This window comes from Apteryx mantelli, chromosome 2 (genome assembly GCF_036417845.1).
Source record: "Apteryx mantelli isolate bAptMan1 chromosome 2, bAptMan1.hap1, whole genome shotgun sequence".
NCBI classification, from domain to species: domain Eukaryota; kingdom Metazoa; phylum Chordata; class Aves; order Apterygiformes; family Apterygidae; genus Apteryx; species Apteryx mantelli.
Genome location: NC_089979.1, coordinates 12764887 through 12785978, shown reverse-complemented (window position 1 = coordinate 12785978; position 21092 = coordinate 12764887). Strand labels below are relative to the sequence as shown.

At 42.6% G+C, this 21092-nt stretch overlaps 1 protein-coding gene across 1 annotated transcript in view; it reads left to right on the top strand.

The window, feature by feature from the left end:
- Nucleotides 1-21092, top strand: part of FER1L6 (fer-1 like family member 6) — a 68711-nt gene that overhangs the window by 20424 nt on the left and 27195 nt on the right. Inside the window, exons 12-23 of the mRNA XM_067292598.1 lie at nucleotides 272-461; nucleotides 2673-2793; nucleotides 3879-3979; nucleotides 4627-4717; nucleotides 5980-6099; nucleotides 7230-7382; nucleotides 8739-8925; nucleotides 9488-9612; nucleotides 11782-11916; nucleotides 12479-12628; nucleotides 18489-18599; nucleotides 20853-21014. Of these exons, the coding sequence (XP_067148699.1) occupies nucleotides 272-461; nucleotides 2673-2793; nucleotides 3879-3979; nucleotides 4627-4717; nucleotides 5980-6099; nucleotides 7230-7382; nucleotides 8739-8925; nucleotides 9488-9612; nucleotides 11782-11916; nucleotides 12479-12628; nucleotides 18489-18599; nucleotides 20853-21014 (1646 nt within the window). The remainder of the gene's footprint in view (nucleotides 1-271; nucleotides 462-2672; nucleotides 2794-3878; nucleotides 3980-4626; nucleotides 4718-5979; nucleotides 6100-7229; nucleotides 7383-8738; nucleotides 8926-9487; nucleotides 9613-11781; nucleotides 11917-12478; nucleotides 12629-18488; nucleotides 18600-20852; nucleotides 21015-21092) is intronic.

Sequence of the window (21092 nt, the reverse complement as noted above, 5' to 3'; positions counted from 1 at the left end):
GAAGTCATGACTTAGTCAGGGGTAGTATGTGTCTGAGTACTGCTGGGCAGGGCGGGTAAAGAAGCACGGCTCTGCTGTGCAGTCTGAACAGAGAGCGGGACTGACATACCCTGCAGGACCTTTATACACTGTGGTAGGGCCAGAACAGCTAATGAACAGGAGGTGACAAAGATTTTCAACTGGTATTATTGTTCTTTCCCTTTTTTAAGCCTTATTGAGGTTCGTAACCTCCTATTCATTCGTCCCTTCTTTGGTCACCCTGTGCCTCTAGGCAACTTTGGAAATGTTACTGAGGGAGCGGCAGCAGGCACTGGAGGGAAAAAGAAGGCACATGGTGATGGAGAAGTGGAAGAAAGTGACCCTTTGCTCCATGAGGGGAAGGATGAAATTTCTTGTGACCTTGGAGTACCGCTGATATCCACCACACACCCCGAGAAGCCACTAGTCACAGATGGGAACAGGTGAGGAGCTGTGTTTCGAAGCCTCACTGCACAGAACTCTGAGAAATTTAAACATGAATTTGTGTTTAGATTCTGAACCTCCACAAAGTCAAAAAATATTTTCATCCTTTCTTGCGATCAATGGTTCAATCAAATTAAATAAGAATTAGTGAAACAAAACAAGAATGAAAATACCATGGTAGAAATTTTCACTTCTGCAGCAAATTGTTGCTTCTCCTCATTAACAATACTGCGGATTTGGGTACATGCTGGTTTATTATCCTCCATGGCAGACTATGGGATTTTTAGTTTTTCCCTTAGCAAGAATTTAGATTTAAAGAACTGTTGTAAAAGAATGAATCATACTTCAAATGTGCAATTTGCTTTTTGGCTCACTCCAGTATTAAAGCTTTCCCTCGTTAAGGACCCTTTTTCCTCAGATTTATGGAGATGTAAAATGTTGTGTCTTTTTTCCCCCTCTTGTGCTGTCTGTAACTGTTTGGCCAGCCACAGATGCCATATAGTGACTTTATGACCATCGCCTCATACTGGAATCTTACTGGTCTCACCACAGGCTATTTTTAGCACTAATCAGTTCTTAATTGGATATTCAGTAGATTAAATAAACACTACATCTTGCTATCATAAATGAACAGTGGAAAACAGTAACAGAAGCCCTTTTTGGAGATTAAAGCCACTAGTTAATTAAAAGAACAGGCAGAATAATAAGACTACCAAAACGATACTGTGAAATTGGTAGGGATTTTTCCTATTTATATCAAAATATATAGCAAGGATAAACTAACAATGAAAAAAATGGTCCCTCCCAAATCTCATAGAGGGAATAATAGACAGGAAAACTCAATCCTTACGAGCTATTTCATGGCCATATAATTTCCTCAATAACAAATTCCGTGAAAGGACTTATAAGCTCTGTGAAGTCCTGGCAGTGGGCAATAGCTGGATTGTTCTTCCCTACCATGAAACCACCGAATGTATGATTGCCCAAGACCTGTGTGGCACTACTACTCACAGAATTTGATGAATAATACTCACTTTGCTGTGGGTTATTTAGGAGAGAGTAGACAGGAAATTCTATTTCTCTTTTGATATCCCATAGGACAATCAAATGAGGTTGTAGAGAAGATGATTGTCATCTCTTTCAAACAGAAAAACTCCTGTAGAAACCTATTAGGGGTGCATGGAAACTAGAAGTTATGGCTAGGATTGTCAAGAGTGACAAATGATTTGGTTTCTCTGGGCTTCATTCAGTGGTTAAACATGTGCCCAGTTTTATCTGAAATGATCTAGGGTATCTGAGGCATCTGTACAAGTAGATATGACACAGGACTGCTGAGACATCCAGTCCTTTCTGGGCCCACATGGGTTTAGGCAACTCAGCCTTTGGGCTCTGGATTTCAGGAGCCGGATGATCAAAACTTTCTAAAAATTTGCCTCTGCTCAGATAGACATACTGAAATGGGAGAAGTCAAGTCTCCTCTCCATACCAAGCACTTTTGCCTTTCTTGGGTAACACAACTTCTCCCAGAACCTCCTTGCAACTATTCTTTCTGCCAGCCGTTGAACAAGGTCTTGGTAGTGAAGAGCAGGACCCTCAGGAAATTTTATTCTTTATTTTCTGTGGGGAAATATTGAAAGATCACAAGAAGAATACACACCAGAAAATATCTCTGTGTTACAGCTTCTTCTGTGCTGCAGAGCATGTATTGGTGGCACAGCACTGGAGCCATTCCCAGAAGAGCATAGAGCAGCTGACAGACCTCCATTTTCATTAAGGAGCTCTCCACTGTCCCACCATTAGGGACAGGGAAGATGATGGGGCCTCTGCTGTTAAATAGTACGCTCTGAGGAGGTGACCAGATTTTACTCTTTGCTCCCTTTCGTGCTGTGCGTTGTATCCCTGTTGCTTCCCACCCACAACACCACATTTCAGAGCTTCTCTGCATGCCTCTTTGCTTGGCTTTTTCCCCGCCCTGGAAAGCGTTAACATTAGATCCACTGGCTGCCAGCTTTTTCTCTTCAGGAACTTCACAGGTAGCGTAACTGATATTTGCATTCATTCTTCTCATGTATTTACTGGGCAGCATGTGTGAACACATCCTGTGGCATCTTCAGTTTCTGTGCTTTGAGAGAACATCAAAGTGTTTTTCCTTCCAGTGCCTCCCCCAAACTCCCTACTCCTATGCTCTGCTCTGTACTTTATTTTCACAGGAACTATCAGTACCTGCCATATGATGAGCGGAAGCCCTGCATCTGTGTCAAGAGCTACTGGGGAGACCAGACCTTTCGTCTGTACTCTTCCAACACTCTTGAGAAAATGGCAGATCACTTGGTAAGTTGCAACCATTTTCTGAGGCTCAGGTATTCAGCAGAGTATGCCAGTGAAAGGTCATGTTCCCCAAAACATGCCTTGAAAACTCCCTCAGCTATAATCTTTGGTATTCGGTTTGTGAAAAGCAGTAGATATTAGTCCCTTCTTTTTTTCCAAATTTGCTTTTGTCTGTCAGAGCTAGTCAAATATTCCTGACCACACTTTTTAGGGGAAACTTTTTTTGGCTATAGGGCTGTCTTCTTTCCTTAAAAATATTTTATTCTTTGTCAGAACAGCAAAACATTTAAAATGTGGCATTTAGAATTGTTTTGTTTCCTATGCCTCTTCCTCTGGCATCTTCTGACCCAGTCCATATGATTTAACATGTGCTTAGGCTGGAGACACTTTCAAGGATGCTTTTAACTTTCCTAAAAACATTGATAGATACCAAAAGCTGTATAGTCTCACGAACAACAATACTGAAGTCATACTGATGCAAGCTTGTATCATGAGAAGCAAGTGGTTTATAGGCCAACATTTTCAAACCAGAGTGACTGAAAATTAAGCATCTGAATATATATAGAGAGACATATATTTGTCAGTGTATGGGAACACCCACAGGTCTTGCTGGAAATCCAGCCATTTATTTAAGTAAATGAGAACAGACTCCAGTTCTCGATGATGATAGCAGGTGTCAGGGTAGACCTGTGTATGGATTCAGGTGCCCACTAAGTTTTGAGAAGTTACACAGGAAACTTGCTAAAGCAAGCAGCAGGGCTATAAACAAAACCAAGGAGAACTATAGTTTTCTGTCTCGCTAGTGGAGAATGTTTTCCACCCACTGGTCTTCTTGAAAGCGGTGAAAAACCAAAGCTGCTCCAAGCAGTAGCTGGGGAACCTCAGAAAAGGTCAAAATAAATCATGCAGTTGGAGTCTTCTCTTTGTGCGCTTCAAGCTTAGTGATATTTCAAAGGTCCTGTTTTGCCGAGTTACAAAGTCACCTCCCTCATTCTTGATAGTCATATGGTGAATAATGGTATTATAACACTGGCAGAACGACAAAGTGCCCTCCTTTACATAACAGCTTTTTCATGTCTTTTTCTTAGGAAGAGTCATTAGAACAAGTAAAAGACTTGATCAAAGTTTCAGAGATTACACCTGAGGAGAAAATGAGGAAGACCATAAATGATTTTATCCATCAAAGCAGGTAACTGCATTTACCAGAGGCACACAGAAAATCAACTTTATATGTTGCCTACAAATTCCAGGTTAGACTAGGAAGCTGGCGATAGTAAAAGAAAACACAGTGAGCTAACTGAGATTTATTTTTTTATTCTGCTATAAAAGCAAAGGGCTTCCCAAATTGCAGTATCTATTTACATGGGAAAATATTCACTGTTATTTTCAATATTCAGTGTTGACAATAGAAAACTGACAATCATTGGCTTATTATTTTGGCTTTCTGGACTCTAAGAATAGAATGTATATGGGAATAAGTTGGAAGTAATAAACTGATAGACACACTGTAAAATTATGCAGAGTTAAAGTAAAAACAAAGGATTTCACATGTTGGGATAACCCCTCTGTGGGGTCTGTGCCAGATGTTATGACTGGGCTCAAAATAGATATAGATTCTAATTTATAGATATTAACCCTGATTTATGGAATATGGTATAGAGGGTTTTTTTGCTCTTTTCTTTGACTCTTAGATAGGTGCTCAATATTTATTTTAGCCAGAGGATTTCAGCATCTCTGTCTTCTGGTTCATGCACTGCAGCAGATAGAGAGCATTTCATTCCAATGTATCTTAGCAGAAATAACTCACACAAAGAATCTGTTATTGTTGTGTCCCAGGGCCTTCATTAGCAATGCTGAAAAGAAGCCCAAAGGGTTGAACTACACTGCTTTGGATAAAAAGAGACTCATGCTGTTTAAGCAAGAGCTGGTATGAATGTTTTTTCTTCAAGCATTGATGCAGTGATGTTAACCGAAAGCACACTGGTTGTATACATGTTAATTTGTATTTGACTTCACCATACTGGAATGCTTTGTAATTAGTATGCATATAGTATCCAAGAGTACTTTTTTTTTTTTTTTTACTAAAGTCTGCTGTGCACGATGAAGAGTTTTAAGATACCCTGAAATAGTTCAGAACTTGTTCTTCTTTAATAATAATGTTCTTCTTTTATAATAATGAGCTGATTTTTCTTTTTGATGTATCTTATAATGGGATGACGCTGAGTTCAATGAAATAATACCCAATTAACACTGTTGTTAGGCATTTAATTACTGTGGTGGAGCTAAATTCCAAGACTAGTAGAATCTGACATTTGGTATTCCTGGACACATGCAAATGTACACATAGATTTCAGTATGTTTTTGTGTGCTCTAGCTTGGGTCTGTTCTTTATTTACACATTACAGTATTAAGCTTCCTTTACAATGCTCTGGCACATTTTCCCTCCCTTAAGTGTTAGAGGGACGTGAGCATAAGTGAGGATCTGGATTAGGCTAAACAGAGCAAAGGAGGAATTGCCTACACTATGTGTCTTTTTTTTTAAGATTATGTCTGTCTGTCTATTACCTACCAAGGCATATTTATCAGTATCTTCCATTAAAGCAGATATCTGAAATATGCCAGACGAGTCACTGCCTAAAGGCACCCATTTCTCCCCACTGTATATAAAGCAAGCCCTGAGTTCCTACATTGTTGTGGTCTAAAATTAGGAGGGATGAGATCCATTCTCAGTGAGGAATGCCAAGACACAGGAGGCACATATGAATTAGTTGGGCTTAAGCATCTAACTCCGTTATGGGCAGTGAGGCCCTAGTCACCATCTCAAGGAAACTGGTGAGAAGAAACCAAACTGGACACAGGCCTTTTGCACATGTATTAGCTTTGTCTTCTGTTTGCAGCACAGCATTCAGTGGTGCCTTCTCTCAGGTCTAAGGTCCTATAATTCTAGGTAGTAATCACACATCTCTTGAGACTTACATAAATCCGGTATACATACAGACAAAAAGAAGGTGGGGGACACTCAGCTCCCAAGAGTTAATTCCTTTCTGTTGTGACAAAGATAATTGTAACCTTGAACCTTTCTCTAGCTTTTTTTTTTAAACTTGAATCTAAAACTGTTTTCTACTTCTGTGTACAGTTGAAACTACATGATAATGCATACAAAATACATGTTGTCTTTCCTGGTTGCAGGAAGCAATGTCCAGTGATGCCAAGGAAATTGTTCAGCAGCAGAAAAAGAAGGTATCACTGGAGGAAATGATGCATGAGACTCAGATCTTTATAGATAAAATTCGATTCTTGGTTGATGAGGTAAATCACACAGAAATTCAAATAAGTTTAAAATCCAGGGCTAGACTTTGATTTTCATAGTCCCATGTGAATAATAAGCCCTGACCTAGTTATCTAAAGAGTTATCCTTTGGATATCTGGCCCCAAACCTATTTTGCAATTCCTGGAGTTCTTAATGGACTGGTAGAAAACAAAAAGCTAGGCTGTAAGGCCAGGGCTTTTTTGTTTCTTTGTTTTTAAAAAAAAGTCATCCTATGTCTGCTCTGGTCGTTTGGAGACAGCCTGCTTTCTGATCTGAATTCATGTCTCCGCTTGTATGGACACACTGACTTGGACTGGCGTGAGCTCAGGGGTCTCTACACTATCCTTCACTGTGTAGACACTCTATACACATACTATTAAGCTTCAAGATAACATAAGAACATATCTGGTCAGACCAAAATCCAGCTGGTCAAGTGTTCACTGCCGGAGAGTGGTCTGCTGGCAAATCCAGGCACTGTGTCTGCGCTAGCAACTAAACAGGGCTTAGAGAGCAAGTGGCATGGCCTGGCATGGTTTGCATCCTGTGGCCAAACTCTTTCCTTCCCAAAACAGAGTGATATTGTCCATAGGGTCTCCTGGGAACAGCCCTTGGCTGGCTCTTTGCTTCAAACCACGCTCAGGCTTTTCTTGGGGAAATGTTATTAGGAGCAGGGCAAAGCCATGCCATGGAGCATCCTAACAAGCAGAATAGATGATCCTGTGCCAGCACCTGAGTTTGTCCCTGGTTCCTTTTGATTTGCTGATATAAATGAAGCTGGTGATACTTCCCCGGTAGGTACTTCCAGCTTCCACTCTCTGTGGCTAAGGGACTTCCTGAACCAGGGTCGCACGCAGATTTTTAGTTTTAATTTCCCCTGAAATTTCACTCTGTGGAGCGAGTACTCCCTCAGCACCCCCACAAAGCACTCACCTTTGGCTCTGATTAGGAGTGGAGGTTTGGGCTGCAACGCGTGAACTCACAGCCTCTCCCATTCGGAGCACACATGTGCCGCTCTGCCGGAGAAGCGAGGGAGTTGGCTCTTGGCAGCTAGTGTTTTAACAAACTGTGATGGTGGTGGCTTGCAGAAAGAATCCGGTTTGCTAGTTCAATATTCCTTGTCATTTAATAGCCACAGAATACAGTGCCTGACGTGTTCATCTGGATGCTCAGCAACAACAAAAGAGTCGCGTATGTGAGAGTGCCAGCAAAAAATATACTCTATTCCCCAATGAAAGAGCAAAGAGGCAAGGACTGTGGGAAGATTAAAACCCATTTCCTGAAAGTAAGTCTGGGACTTCCTCTGAACATACGTAACTCTCTGGGAAAACTTGGTATTCACATTTCACCCAGGGTTTGTATTTTACATGTTAGTCTTTGTAATGTACTAAAAATGTATATGTTCTTATATCTTCCATCTTTTATTAATGCTTACTTCTTCTATTTACGCTTGTCCTCTTTTAACCACAACATCACGGCAAGGCTCTCGGTTTCTGAGTGATTCATTCCTTTGCTGCTTGCTATAGCAAGATCTGTGGTTTGTCTGTAGATATATATATAAACAGACAGAAAAAGCACAGCCTCTTTCCTGACAAAGACATCAAAAAGCAGCACATGAAGCCCAGGAGGAGCTTGGTGAGAGATGAGCATGTACTCAGCTCAGATAACAAAGAAACCTAGATATTCAGATGTACTATAGCAGTTTATGTCTGCTACTTGAAATGTGTCTAGGTGTTTGTAGTACATGTCCACAATATTGCATAATATTACTTATTTTGAAGGAAAGTTTTAGTGGATATCATACTCCTACAAAGGCAATATGACCTGCAGTACCCAGCAGTGGAATATTATGCAGTGGAATTGTTACTATGACCCGAAGAAAAAGCCTGAACATATTAGGCAATAGTAACTTCATATAGCAACTTTTTAGCAGCTTTTCATCTGGATTGGTTGGGAGCACTCCCATAAAGCATAGCTAAAGAGCAGATAGAAATACCTAACCTCTTGAAAATTGTCATGGGTATTTGCTAAGCACAGTACTCTTTGCCTGTATAAGCAAAAAAAATACTGTAATTCATTCTCCAGTCACATTGATAGCAAGAATTACCTTAGGAATAGATAATATAAAACCGTGAATTAAGCAGACCTAGATTAAGTTAGAGGGGAGAAGAAGGAAATATTATTGCTATTTTTTGTCAAGACTAGTAATATTTTATATTGGAATGTATTTTCTGACCTGCACCATGAAATAATATTTTTAGTAGTGCACAGGACCAGCTATCAGAGACCAACAAAACTGCATGCAGTGTAAAGTGGGCCAAAGTCTGAGGAAAGTAGGATATCAAATAGCATTGACATGCTTGCAGCTGTTAACTAGTTTGCACAAACCTGTGCATACTAGCCAGTGTGCCATTTATGCAGGCCTTCAACTGAGTCAATTAGCCATTGCTTCCCTAAGAATCACAGACGTTCCTTGTGCTAAATGGGTCCCAGGGCCACCCACTGTGGAGACATGTCATTTATCAGTTTATCAACTCCATGAATGCTCCTTTATTTTAGTAGCCTACTTTTTCTTGACAGGACTCAGCATTCAGTCATCCCTCTATCTTGAGCTTGCTGATGACGGGTGTTTTTTCCTCAGTTACCAGGCAAACGCCCGCCAGGCTGGAATGTGCAAGCAAAAGTAGACACCTACCTGTGGCTTGGACCTGCCAGATATGCCCAGAGCATCATGGAGAACTTGCCTGTAGGATATCAGACAGAAACACCATCCAACACCAGCCCAGGGCACAGCACGGTGCATCCACCTGCCTGCCTGCTGTATGAAAGTAAGACACTGTTTCTTCTGTATAGTAGCAATGTAGGAAGGGTTGTAAGAAACACATGGCCTAAATACCTCTAATTTCGAGGGCTGCAACACCTTTGCTTAAAGTAACTGTTTCAAGATTATCATTGTTTAGCATCTTCTGATCACAAAAGACCAGTGTCATTGCTGAGTCCTCAGTCCTGCCACTGACAAAGAGAGAAGGGAACTGTTATCTTATATTTTCTGTTCCCCATCCCACAGTTCTGTCTTCTCATCATGAGGAAGCATCCCTCAGGTCTCCTGATGGAGCTACCTTGTTGAATATCTAGTAGGTAAACAAGTGTCGGGAGATAAAAACTGGCAATTAACAATCTTGCAGTAAAGACTTCTCAGGCATTGATTTTAAGTGAACACCGGAGTCTTACTTCTGAATGTATCAGGTGTTTCATTAGAGAAATGGTGCTAGCAACAATTCCCCTTGTCAGACTCCTGGTTGGACGGCGGGTGGTTGAGCTTCCGCTCCTACATACATGCTGTATCATTTCCACGAAGCTGACATTACTGTTTTCATTGTAATGACATAGCCCAGCACCAATTCCAGCTGAGAGCCCACATGTATCAGGCGAGGGGGCTCATTGCAGCTGACAGCACTGGACTTTCCGACCCCTTTGCAAAAGTTACTTTCACGTCACACTGCCAGACCACGAAGGTAAGTCGCAAAGTCCCTTTCAGTAAATGTCAACAGTTTTCTCAATCAAGCTGTGAAAAGGAAAAAATCTTGGTTTTTCAAGGAAACACCTAGCAAGAAAAGTTAGATGCCTGCTATTAAAGAGCAATTCCTGACAGTTCACTGTGAGCAAGGCAAATGTGTAAGCGCAGCCGGCTACTCTAATGGGAGGTGCAGTAACATTGTTCATCTCAGCTCCTTTAGATGTCAGGTTCTCTGGGTCTACTGGGCCTCTGTAGCAAATGAATTACCTTTCTCTCCATCTCTTTCTTTTGAGTTTGGGCCATTGTCATTGCTTGGTGTGAGGATGATCCTCCATGGTTCTCTTTTATCTATACGTGCAATGATAGAGGAAAGGAAGAAGAAGAGCTTTATATGGCTTCTGTAGCCATAACAGTAGGTCAGTATTGGTCTTGGTGATGGAATTCAGCAGTGCACAAGGATGGTTTTAGGGTGGCAAAGTTGAAATGAGCTGAAAGTGTAGTGAGATGTAAGACCCCGCACCCCTTAAATGCTGCAGAAGTGTGGCCATGGGGAATGGTCTCACCTTTCTCTCAGGCATTTCCAGGGGGTGAATGGTCAGCATGTGGGCTTTCAGTGGAGCCTCTAGAGACAGTGGAGGAACTTCCACACAGCTCCTGCAAGAGGAGTTGAAATACGGCCCTGACAAATGAGCAGGAAGAGAGTCCATCTCAGAACAGGACGACTGACTTTCGAAGGTCCTGAGCCCTCTACAACTGTCCTAGATTTCAAATGGAGTTTGGAGCTCTGAAAATTAGGTCATAAGCAGAATATGCTGGGCCAAATATGGTCTCCCCTGGGGAAATAAGTATATACAAAAACACTCACCCAACCCCTCTCCCCCAAAAAGCCTCCACAGAAGACTGTTTAAATTTAATTAGCAGGTGTCTATTCTTGAATACTCCTAGTGAATGCATGACAGCGTCTGCTGTGCTCTAAGGAGCTCATCATCAGAGGCCCGTGGAGTTGCACAAGTGTGAAAAGGCACCTGTTAGCTCTGCGGCACCTTGAATTTGCTGATCATGTGCAAGATGGAAAGACCTGACTTAGAACATAACCCAGCTGTAATTTCTGGGCTGTCCTCACTGTCCTTGTAAAATGATCTCTAACACCTTTTGTTTGGCAGAAAGTTCTGCAGCGTATATTAGGGGAGGGAGAAGCAAAAAAACCCTTTCTCTGCTGGAAGCTGTGAGTGCCTGATTGTGCTGCTTTTACCTTGAGAGTATGAACTGATGTTTTTTCTTCAATGATGTGATTCTAACTTCTAATAGAAGCTGGTGAATAAAGCTAATGAAGTTAGTGTTTAGATGCACCAGATTCAGGAAAGTAGAATGTGGCCCAGGAAGACAGCATTTTATGGGCACAGAAGTGTAAAGTTTATTCACCGCCTGAATAAAATACTGCAGGCAGTAACTTGCATGTTTTTGGAAGATCGTCAGCCAAGTGACGATAAACTGTAGTCAAAAGCCTTATTTCCATTGAAAAGAATGATAGAAGGTTATGAGTCATTTTGCAGTTGGCATATTTTTTCCTTTTTAAATGTTATCTTTGTTAAATATATTTCCTGCCTAGGCAGTTAAAACATTATCTGTGATGAAATTCCATAAGCATCCTTGTACGTTAAAGTATAACAAACTAAAAACTAGTGATTTATTATGAGTGATTCAATAAAATACCTTGTTTTTATAAAAGTGTATGTGTTATTATATTGAAGAAAAAAGCAAATCAGAAAAAATGTACTCTCAAGAATTGAAAACTGAATTCAGTTTTGAGTAAGGCCTTTCTTTAACAGCTTTGGGCCTGACCCTGCTTTTCTAAACCAACAGCTTTCCTCTTAATTTAATTCAGAGTCTTGTCTACACAAAGAGTGGAGGTCACATTGTGATGGGCCCATGAGGCAAACAGGGAATGGGAGAACAAAAAGCCTTCAGGAGGAACAGGAGATACAGGTGTCAAGGCAAATTAATCATATTCTTTTGGGTGGGAATAGCTGCTGAAAAATGCAGTGGCTCAGACAACTGAGTTGTTCAGGCCATGGGAAAGGACGTCACCAGCATGTCAGCATGTCCTGCTGAACCACTCCCAGTCAATCAATTTATAGCATACTAAACATTTCCTGTTTTTCATTAGATCATTCCTCAGACGTTATCCCCCACCTGGAACCAGATGCTGCTCTTCAACAAAGTCGTGCTTTATGGTGACGGAGAGGAAATTGCTCAGTTCCCCCCAGAGATTGTCATAGAGCTGTACGATGATGACGCAGTGGTAAACTTGAAATCCTTCTTAATAAAAATTATGAGCTGTTACGTCTTATCAACAGCTTAAAGACAAAGCTGTGTCACTGAATAAGCATTAAAAAAAAATTATCAAGCAATCTGGATGACCTTCCTGAATAGAGATCAATGTTACAACAGTTTGCAGCTGAATATAGCCCCAAGTCTCACTTAATATCCTTGCAAAGCTGTGGCCTTGTTTTTCCCAAGTGAATCTTCCATCCAAAGACAGGCTTGAAGAAATTAGAAGCATCTTCCCCTGTCCGTATATACAACTGTAAATATTGTATCTATGTCTGGAGAGACCTTGATTTATCTCTGGCCATGCAAGCTCTGACACAATCTCACTAGTTTAGTGTAGCACTCCAAAACATTGGATGCCTGTGAAGGTAAAAAGGACTGCTGCTTCATTTTCGTAGCTGCAATTGCATTTTATATTGCTGTTTACCTCAGGAGAAGGTTTTTGTCACAAATACTAAACTCTGCATCATCTTGGCTCCTGAGAGAGCTGTTAAATTCAAAGATACTTGACACATGTATTCTCCTTTATCTAGGGTAAAGCAGAATATATTGGGTCTACAGTGGCTGTCCCTGTGGTGAGACTGGCTGATCAAAAGTATGAACCACCTAAACTTTCTTACCACCCAGTGTATTGTGGAAATCTTTCTGGAGGAGACCTGCTTGCTGCATTTGAGCTTCTGGAGGTAAATTAGATTTTCTGGACTGTTAGTTCTCTCCTTGAGGACTCTTACCTTATGGACTCCTAAAACTAGCCATGGTATTGAGCACACCACCCTCCCAAACTGGTGGGAATTGCAACCGGAGCAGCCTCATTTTGCCACTGCACTCTCTGAGTGTCACTCCTCCCATCACGCCAGGGCAGCAAGGACCACTGCCCACCCACACAGCCCTGCCAGCCCTTCACGTGCTCTGTGCTGCATTTTCTCCCCACTCGCCCTGTTGTCCTTCCAGTGACTACACCCTACGTAGGACTCTGGCCTGTGGGACAACTGTGAAAATACCACTGCTACTGCAATGACCTGCTCTGCACCATCATGTATAGCACCAGCTTCAGCAACCTCAAACTCTCTTACTACCACTTTCTCTCTTCGTAAAAGGGAGCAGTGGATAATAAGAATTGGATTAGGGAAACTGGATTTTCAATCACACCTAACATATTTAGAGAAATGTCACACTGTTTTCCAACTGCGAGGCAAATTCTACGTACCCCTGGGGCTAGATGCACACATGGAATTTGCAGGGCTGCCACTTAGAGGAAACGTCTTTCTACTGGAAACCTGCAAAAGTTTATTTTGAAATCTGAAATGAGAAAAACGGGGGCTCTGTGACACCATTTACATGATATTCCTGAGGTAAAATGGGCTTTTAAGCACCGTGGGTTAATTATGTACTTGATGAAAGTTGGAAATATGACACCATGTGGAGCCTATCCTCATAGAGGCGTATACCTGGGGATAGTTTATTACCTTAGCCATTATTTCCCCTCCTTTTTTACTGAAATCCACCTTTCCAGTGAACAAAGAAAGCATTCTGTTTTGTGTTGCTCTCTTACGAGACGAGGAAAGCAGAACAACTTCTGTGATATATCCAAATACACCCCTAAGACTGCACTAGAGAGTTGAAAACAACTGTAAGTGAAGACCTTGCAGTCTTCATTTTCATGCTCTGTAATATTCTTCTCAGTGACAGCACTCTAGAGCACCTCTCGCAGCAGATAATAGCAACATAGATTTAAAGGAATCTTCAGGAAAAGGCACATTAAAACATCTGCAAGGTTTCCAAGCACTCAGAGCTGTTGTGCCAGTCGCTCCTTCCAGCATCAGGGGATTCCGGATGATGTTCTGTGTCAGGAGGGAAATGAAAATCTCTAATCACTAATTCATTCTCCTGTTCTTTTAACCCCTTAACTGCTTCAGCTATAATCCTTAATGCACTTGATTGATAGTTCTGATCTCCAGATACCATTTGGTCCAGTTGACGAAGCAGTATGTAAGAACTGCACCATCCTTTGTCAAAATAATGCTGGTATGCTGGGTCAGTGCTAGAAGCTAAACTGATGGATATAACAAAGCAGCCTGTCATTTATAAAAATAAGAGACTAAGACAAGACCAACTAATGGATACTAGGAGCCTTGATTTTTGCTCAGAGGGGCTCAAGATTTGCTGAAAATCCAGGGAATCTAGATTTGATATCAGTCTTACATGACCATTTGTCATGGTCTGGACAGGGTTTACAGTCCTGGAGTTCAGGGGACAGTTCCAGTAGTTAAAAAAAAAAACACTTTATGTGGCTGTTTTGTCCTCAGACAGGAGATTTCTCCAGCCTTCCTCTCTTAAGCTGAGCCTTTGTTATATGTTCCCAAGCTGTAAGAAAAGAGACAAATAGCCATTTGTTTTTCAATTTTAAAAAAGATACGATAAATACACCAGTTTAGGAATTACATGTGCATAAGTCACTTTATCATGTAGATGAACATAGTTTTCTTGATCACCTGTCATCATTATCTAAGTCAGATAGTGCAATGAAATTGAGAACCCTGAGAGCAGAATTGGGACACAACATCTGCCGTGAGATCTGTTTCAGATGGTCTTTGCCTCTTATCCATTTATTCTTTTTTTTCAAAGGGTAAGTTAATCTATTATGGGATAAATTTTAGAGTATTTAATGTCCGTTAATGCAGAATTAAAAAAGGGTTAATATAATTAAAGCCAGACAGATGGATTTCTAGACAGACAGGTAGAGTTCCCAAAGCTGTGTGTTTCTGTTTGTTTTTAGAACAGCATCACAGAAGTGGGTGATAGAAACAGACGCATTGATACAACAAAACTAGATCTATCCTAAACATTCTCCTCAGAAGCACATTTCTTTTTGATTAGAAATATGCATTAGATGCAAGGAAAAACTTGAAATGGATTGAAATGCTTCATTACCAGAACTCAAAGGGAAGAGCTAACAGTGAGCAGGGCCATCTACATGACCTCTACTAGCAACTGGATAATGAGCTAGTGCTAAGATGCTAGTGGAGATACTTTTATTGAAGATGTTAGTGATATTCAACCTGAGATCTGTAGATGCCTGAACTTCTAAAGGGATTTCAGAAAGGTAATTAAGAAAGATAAGTTCATCTACACTATACAGCAATTTCTGTATGTGAAATTTCTAAAAAGGTTTATTTTTAATTTATAATTTTTTATGGTTCCACAAATTAAAAAAAAAGGGGGCAATGCCTTTGGGCTCAATGTCAGAATTTCTGAGTGAAATTTAATGGTTAAAGACTAGTCACTTAAAGATGGTCTCCAGACCATCTTCGGGGAAATGGTAGGTACTCTACCACCACCCTGCCATGCCTACCAAACTTCAGGTTCAGAAAGACCCCATTTGGTTATATCTTCCTGGCTCCTCACCTGCAGTTTTGGGATACTGCCATGGTATGTCCCAGGTGCTAGACATAGTCCATAGCACATGCTAGACCCTCCTCAAGGCCCTGCTGCTCCATGGGGACACATAAGGAAATGTGCTGGGAGTCACTGACCTGGTCAGAGCAAGGTTTTTCTCTGGCCTTCAATTCTGTGAAATCTATTAAATGAATTGGTTTGAATTCTTACGGATAAAAGGCAATAAACATATGCATGTGAATTATGGCTGTTGATTATGTTATTACTAGCACATGCTGCAGGTACTATGCTAGGAAGTGTGTTTTCCACACATCTCCCTCACCCACAAGGTACTAAGGAACATATCCTTTCTTCTTTATACTAATTAAAATCCCACACAGCAATACATAGCTGTATAAAACAGACAGATGGCCCAGTTAAAAGAAGCAGAAGACTTCAACTTTACAGGTCCCTTTAGAGTTGTATCTCAGATGCTTTACCTTTCAACAGTGACAATTTAGCTTAATAACTATGAAGCACTCCAAAAGCTGTGTTTCTTTTTCCCAGAACCCAGATGTTTTCAAAGGTTTTTGGTCCATATCACAGCATGGCTCATCTGTTCTCCTTTAAATTCATCCAAAGATATTTTGCATCTGTCTCCTTTACTATTTTTTTCTGTATGTATTCAGTAATCTTTAGGTACTGTACTTCACAAGGAAGCCAAAAAGAGTTACGCCTGTAGGTTGTCGGTTCACCTGTTAAACCAATGTTCCTATTTTTATGTGCTATCACAGCCTGAGTCTCTGGTAGGAGTGAGCATCATGTCATGGGTTTAGCTGTTCTTTATAGGAATCTGCTAGACCAGGCTAGGCTTCAGATCTGCCTTACATGGGCTTAGAAGATGACAGAATCGCAGGATGGTTGAGACTGGAAGGGACCTCTGGAGATCATCTAGTCCAACCCCCCTGCTCAAGCAAGGTCGCCTAGAGCATGTTGCACAGGACCCTGTCCAGATGACTTTTGAGCATCTCCAAGGATGGAGACTCGACAGCCTCTCTGGGCAACCTGTGCCAGTGCTCTGTCACCCTTGCAGTAAAAAAAGTTTTTCCTTAAGTTTAGACAGAACTTCCTATGTTTCAGTTTGTGCCCGTTGCCTCGCGTCCTGTCACTGGGCACCACTGAAAAGAGTCTGGTCCCATCCTCTTGACACCCTCCCTTCAGATACTTGTACACATTGATAAGATCTCCTCTCAGCCTTCTCTTCTCCAGGCTAAACAGGCCCAGCTCTCTCAGCCTTTCCTCATAAGAGAGATGCTCCAGTCCCCTAATCATCTTTGTAGCCCTTCGCTGGACTTGCTCCAGTAGTGCCACATCCCTCTTGTACTGGGGAGCCCAGAACTGGACGCAGCACTCCAGATGTGGCCTCACCAGGGCTGAGTAGAGGGGGAGCATCACCTCCCTCGACCTGCTGGCAACACTCTTTCTGATGCACCCCAGCAGACCATTGGCCTTCTTGGCCACAAGGGCACATTGCTGCCTCATGCTTAACTTGGTGTCCACCAGCACTCCCAGGTCCTTCTCTGCAGAGCTGCTTTCCAGCAGGTCAACCCCCAGCCTGTCCTGGTGCATGGGGTTATTCCTCCCTAGCTGCAGGACTTTGCACTTCCCTTTATCAAACTTCATGAGGTTCCTCTCTGCCCCTTTCTGCAGCCTTTCAAAGTCCCTCTGAGTGGCAGCACAGTCCTCTGGTGTATCATCCACTTCTCCCTGTTTTGTATCATCATCAGCAAAGGTGCACTGAGTGCTGAGGGTGCACTCTGTCCCTTTATCCAGGTCACTGAGGAATAATTGAACAAGATGGGACCCAGCATTGACCCCTGGGGGACACCGCTAGTTACTGGCCTCCAGCTAGACTTTGCACCACCGAGCACAACCCTCCAAGCTCTGCCTTTCAGCCGGTTCTCAATCCACTTCACTGTCTACTCATTTAGCCTGTACTTCATCAGCTTGCCTATGAGGATGTTATGGGAGACAGTGTCAAAAGCCTTGCTGAAGTCTAGGTCGACAACATCCACTGCTCTCCCCTCATCTACCCAGCCAGTCATTCCATCATAGAAGGCTATCAATCAGATTGGTTAAGCGTGATTTCCCCTTGGTGAAGCCATGCTGACTGCTCCTGATCACCTTCTTGTACCTCATGCACTTAGAAATGGTATCCAGGATTAGTTGCTCCATCAGCAGGAGTCAGCAATATGCTGCTGAAAATTAGCAAGGGATTGGGAAATGAAGCCAGGGAACTTTCCCACAGAAGGCGACTCATGCGGGGAGAAGGGCTTGGAGCATGGCAAGAGGCACAGAGCAGTGTGAGATCATCAAGCCCCAGAGCCGTGGTGGCATATGTGCCCCTCAATTCACCTAACACAGGGCCACGGTGTACAGCTGAATACACTCCTGAATGTGGAACAGATTTATGCGCAATCACAATGAAGAACGTGAGCACTGCCCGCAGCAAGATTATTGCAGTTACAAAGAGAGGACACAGTCTTAATATTGGAAATGGGACTGGCATGTTCTCAAATGCTGTGACAGTGTGTTTTCCAGCTTGGCAGGTCTCCTGATCTGTGCTAGGTGCAAATGGTAGGTGTGACCAAATAGCTAAAATAATGTCTCCAAAATAACGCAGGATTGCTATTCCAAAGTATAATATGGCTGAAAAGTATTGGCATTCTGTCCATCTGGTAAATGTGTGGTTCTGCTCATCTGTACTAAACTTATTAGCCTTTTTGTAGCTAGAATCAGACCTAGAATTTTCCTACAAAAGTCTTCTCAGCAGCTTTTACTCAGGATTTTTATTAAATAGAATTACCATGCTTCATCAGTACCTGCATGTCTTTAGCACAGACTATGTCCTGCTAGGACAAAAGAGTCTTTTTTTGGAAAGGTGCTTTAACTGAGTCTGTTGAACACACTTCCTGCCAAGTGTTTTAGCATCGCAGCAGGACAGATAGCAATCCAAGTCACATTACTCTCACAGCATAACCTGTCTGCTCTGCAATGTGTCTTGAAAAGCTGCATTAAATTGATGTTTAAAGTACCATTCACAGATATTTCTGATATTGTTTTATTCTTCCACAAAGCAGGCTGAGCCTTTTCTGTTGAATTTTTCAGATTCCTGAGTCAGATCCAGACAGTCTTCCCCCAGTGGATCCACCTGATGTTACCCAGATCTACCCAGTTCCAGCAGACATCCGACCTGTTTTAAGCAAATATAGAGTGGAGGTAAGTTAGAATATTTCTGACTGTTTTGGAATCTCAGATCCTTACATTCTCCTACTGAACTGTAAAGCTTTAATTATGTAGTGATGATGATCTTTAAATTGTAATCAGTAGGAATCGCATAATACAAAAATAGCATATGACTTGCAAAATACATGGGGTAAGGTCAGATCCGATTGATTCTCCAGTGCTGGACATGCAAGGCAGTGCTTCTTCCTGCAAGTGGTCAAGGCTAGACGACAGTCACGGCCAGCGGGGGGGCAACGGCTGACGCGGCAGCGTGTGCCTTCTGGTCCTACCTCTCCTCTCCTGCGCTCTGCGTGGCCACGGGAAATGCTTGTGGGAAACTGAGACCTTCCCCTGGCAGCTGACTTCGCTGGCAGTGAAGCGCAGCATCAACCACCTTTTCTGGGACCCAGTTTTCAGCCAAGTGATGTCTCCTGCCTGTCTATGAATGTTTGCACCTTCTGTCTGCTCCTCTCAGTCAGCTACTATTTGAGCCCACTGTCCCATTATGTTAAAAAGCAGGGAAAAGTGGCAGCTTTTCATCTGTTGGGACAATGCCTGGATCCTGCCCAACCTCACCACTCCCTGTCGCTCATCCTGCAGCCTTCGCACGAGCAGCATATTTGCCCACTTTGCTGTGCCAAGTCAGACTGCTTGTGCAACCTGATGGCACTTCCCAAGAAATACCTGTGCAGGAGCTCAGAAGCTACTCCTGCTTTGCCTTCAAAGATCAAACAATTGAGCGGTGAAAAGGAAAGTTAGCTCTGCTGTATCCTTTAGTTAACTACTGTTCTCTGTGCATAGGAAAGAGGGTTTTTTAGCAGTATCTCTTTTACACCCAAGCATGTGAGGTAAATGAGGCCATGAGCTACTGCACTGATGCTAAAGGGACAACTTAAATCCTGAAACTTAGGTGTTTCTAAGTATTGTGCTGAGGGCTTCCCACTGCCCCTGCAATAGGATTGCTTTGCGCTGCTTAAATACTGTCTGTTTGACACTGCTGTGAAATTCATCCCACCTATTTCTGCGGTACCCATCCTAGAAGCATCCTCATTGTAGGCTTCTCGTTTGGTCAGCTGAGCAGAGCAGCCACCCTCACAGGGTGGTTCAGATTTTAATAGGTTAAACCAGGCTTTGAAAGTGCTTCTCTGTGTCACTTGACTGTGGAGGGAGCCCGGAGCAACTCCACTCCTCAGTGTGATACCTCAGGCACCTTAAAATCAGGTAAATTGCATCCAGATCCGGATAGTTTAATTGCCATGAGAATAGGTTTATAATTAGTGCATGTTTATATAGTGAAACACGGGTTCTGGAGGGTTTACAGCAAGGAAATGATACAACAGTATAAAGATAACACACCTATTTTTGTCAAGATACTATGAACAATATTCCACACCAAAGGAAATTGCCACGGAGCCCCTGTAACTATGGGAGTGTGCCCCTCTTTCAGCCAGGAACCCCTGGCAATAGAGCAGGAGCTCACAGACCTCCATGCTCCTCCAGGGCCCTCTGCCACCAAGGGGACTTTGGGGGTCCTGTGTGACTTGCTGCATCCCACTCACACCAGTCCCCCGTCCTCCTAGCATGCAAGTCGCCCCTCACGCTCACTTTCAGTTCCAATCTTCTTTTCAGACTTATGAGACTCATAGCTTCACTCACTAACCTTTAATTTTACCTCTTTCCAGAAAACTCCAACCACAGTTTGTCCATCCCTTACAGCCCCAGTCCTCTCCTTCAAGACCCTCCAGCATATCCCATACAGAGCCCCGTTTTTCTTGCACGTCCCTAGTTTACAGAACCAGTCTCCTCCAAACCAGGAGAATGGTCCTTTGAAAGAAAACTGCTTGGAGACCTCCCCCATCTGTTGCAGACCTGAGGGCTAACTGAGCACTGTTAGCCATCTCTGCTTGTGTGCAATTTGTTTACCCCTTCAACAGCTCTGCCACTTTTAACAAAATGAGGCTCTGCTGTTCAGATTGATAATTCCTTTGCGCTGCTGAAAAGAAGACTTTTGCAAATGTGACTATTATTGCTTGCTGATGACAATAACCCCCCTGCCAACAGGCTGACATTGTTAACTGCTTTAACTTCCACCATAATCCTGATGGTTATTGGATACCAGATTCAGCTTTCTTTTCCTGGCAGTCCTGCATTCCCAAAGGGATCTGAGGTGACAGGTTCACAGCAGAGACTTCCCGCATACTTGGGGGCCTCTGTGTGCTTCTGATAATTTCTCTCTGCCTGCAACAGGTTCTGTTCTGGGGTGTCCGAGAACTGAAGAAAGTCCAGCTCCTCTCTGTAGATCGTCCCCAGGTTCTCATCGAATGTGCAGGGAAAGGGGTGAAATCCTCTGTCATCCAGAGCTACAAGAAAAATCCTAATTTCAATGTCCTTGCAGACTGGTTTGAAGTGGTGCGTACAACATGCTGCTCCTTGCTTGTCCATTCTCTGGGTAGACAAGGTGCTAATTACTGATTTCCATCCTTTCCT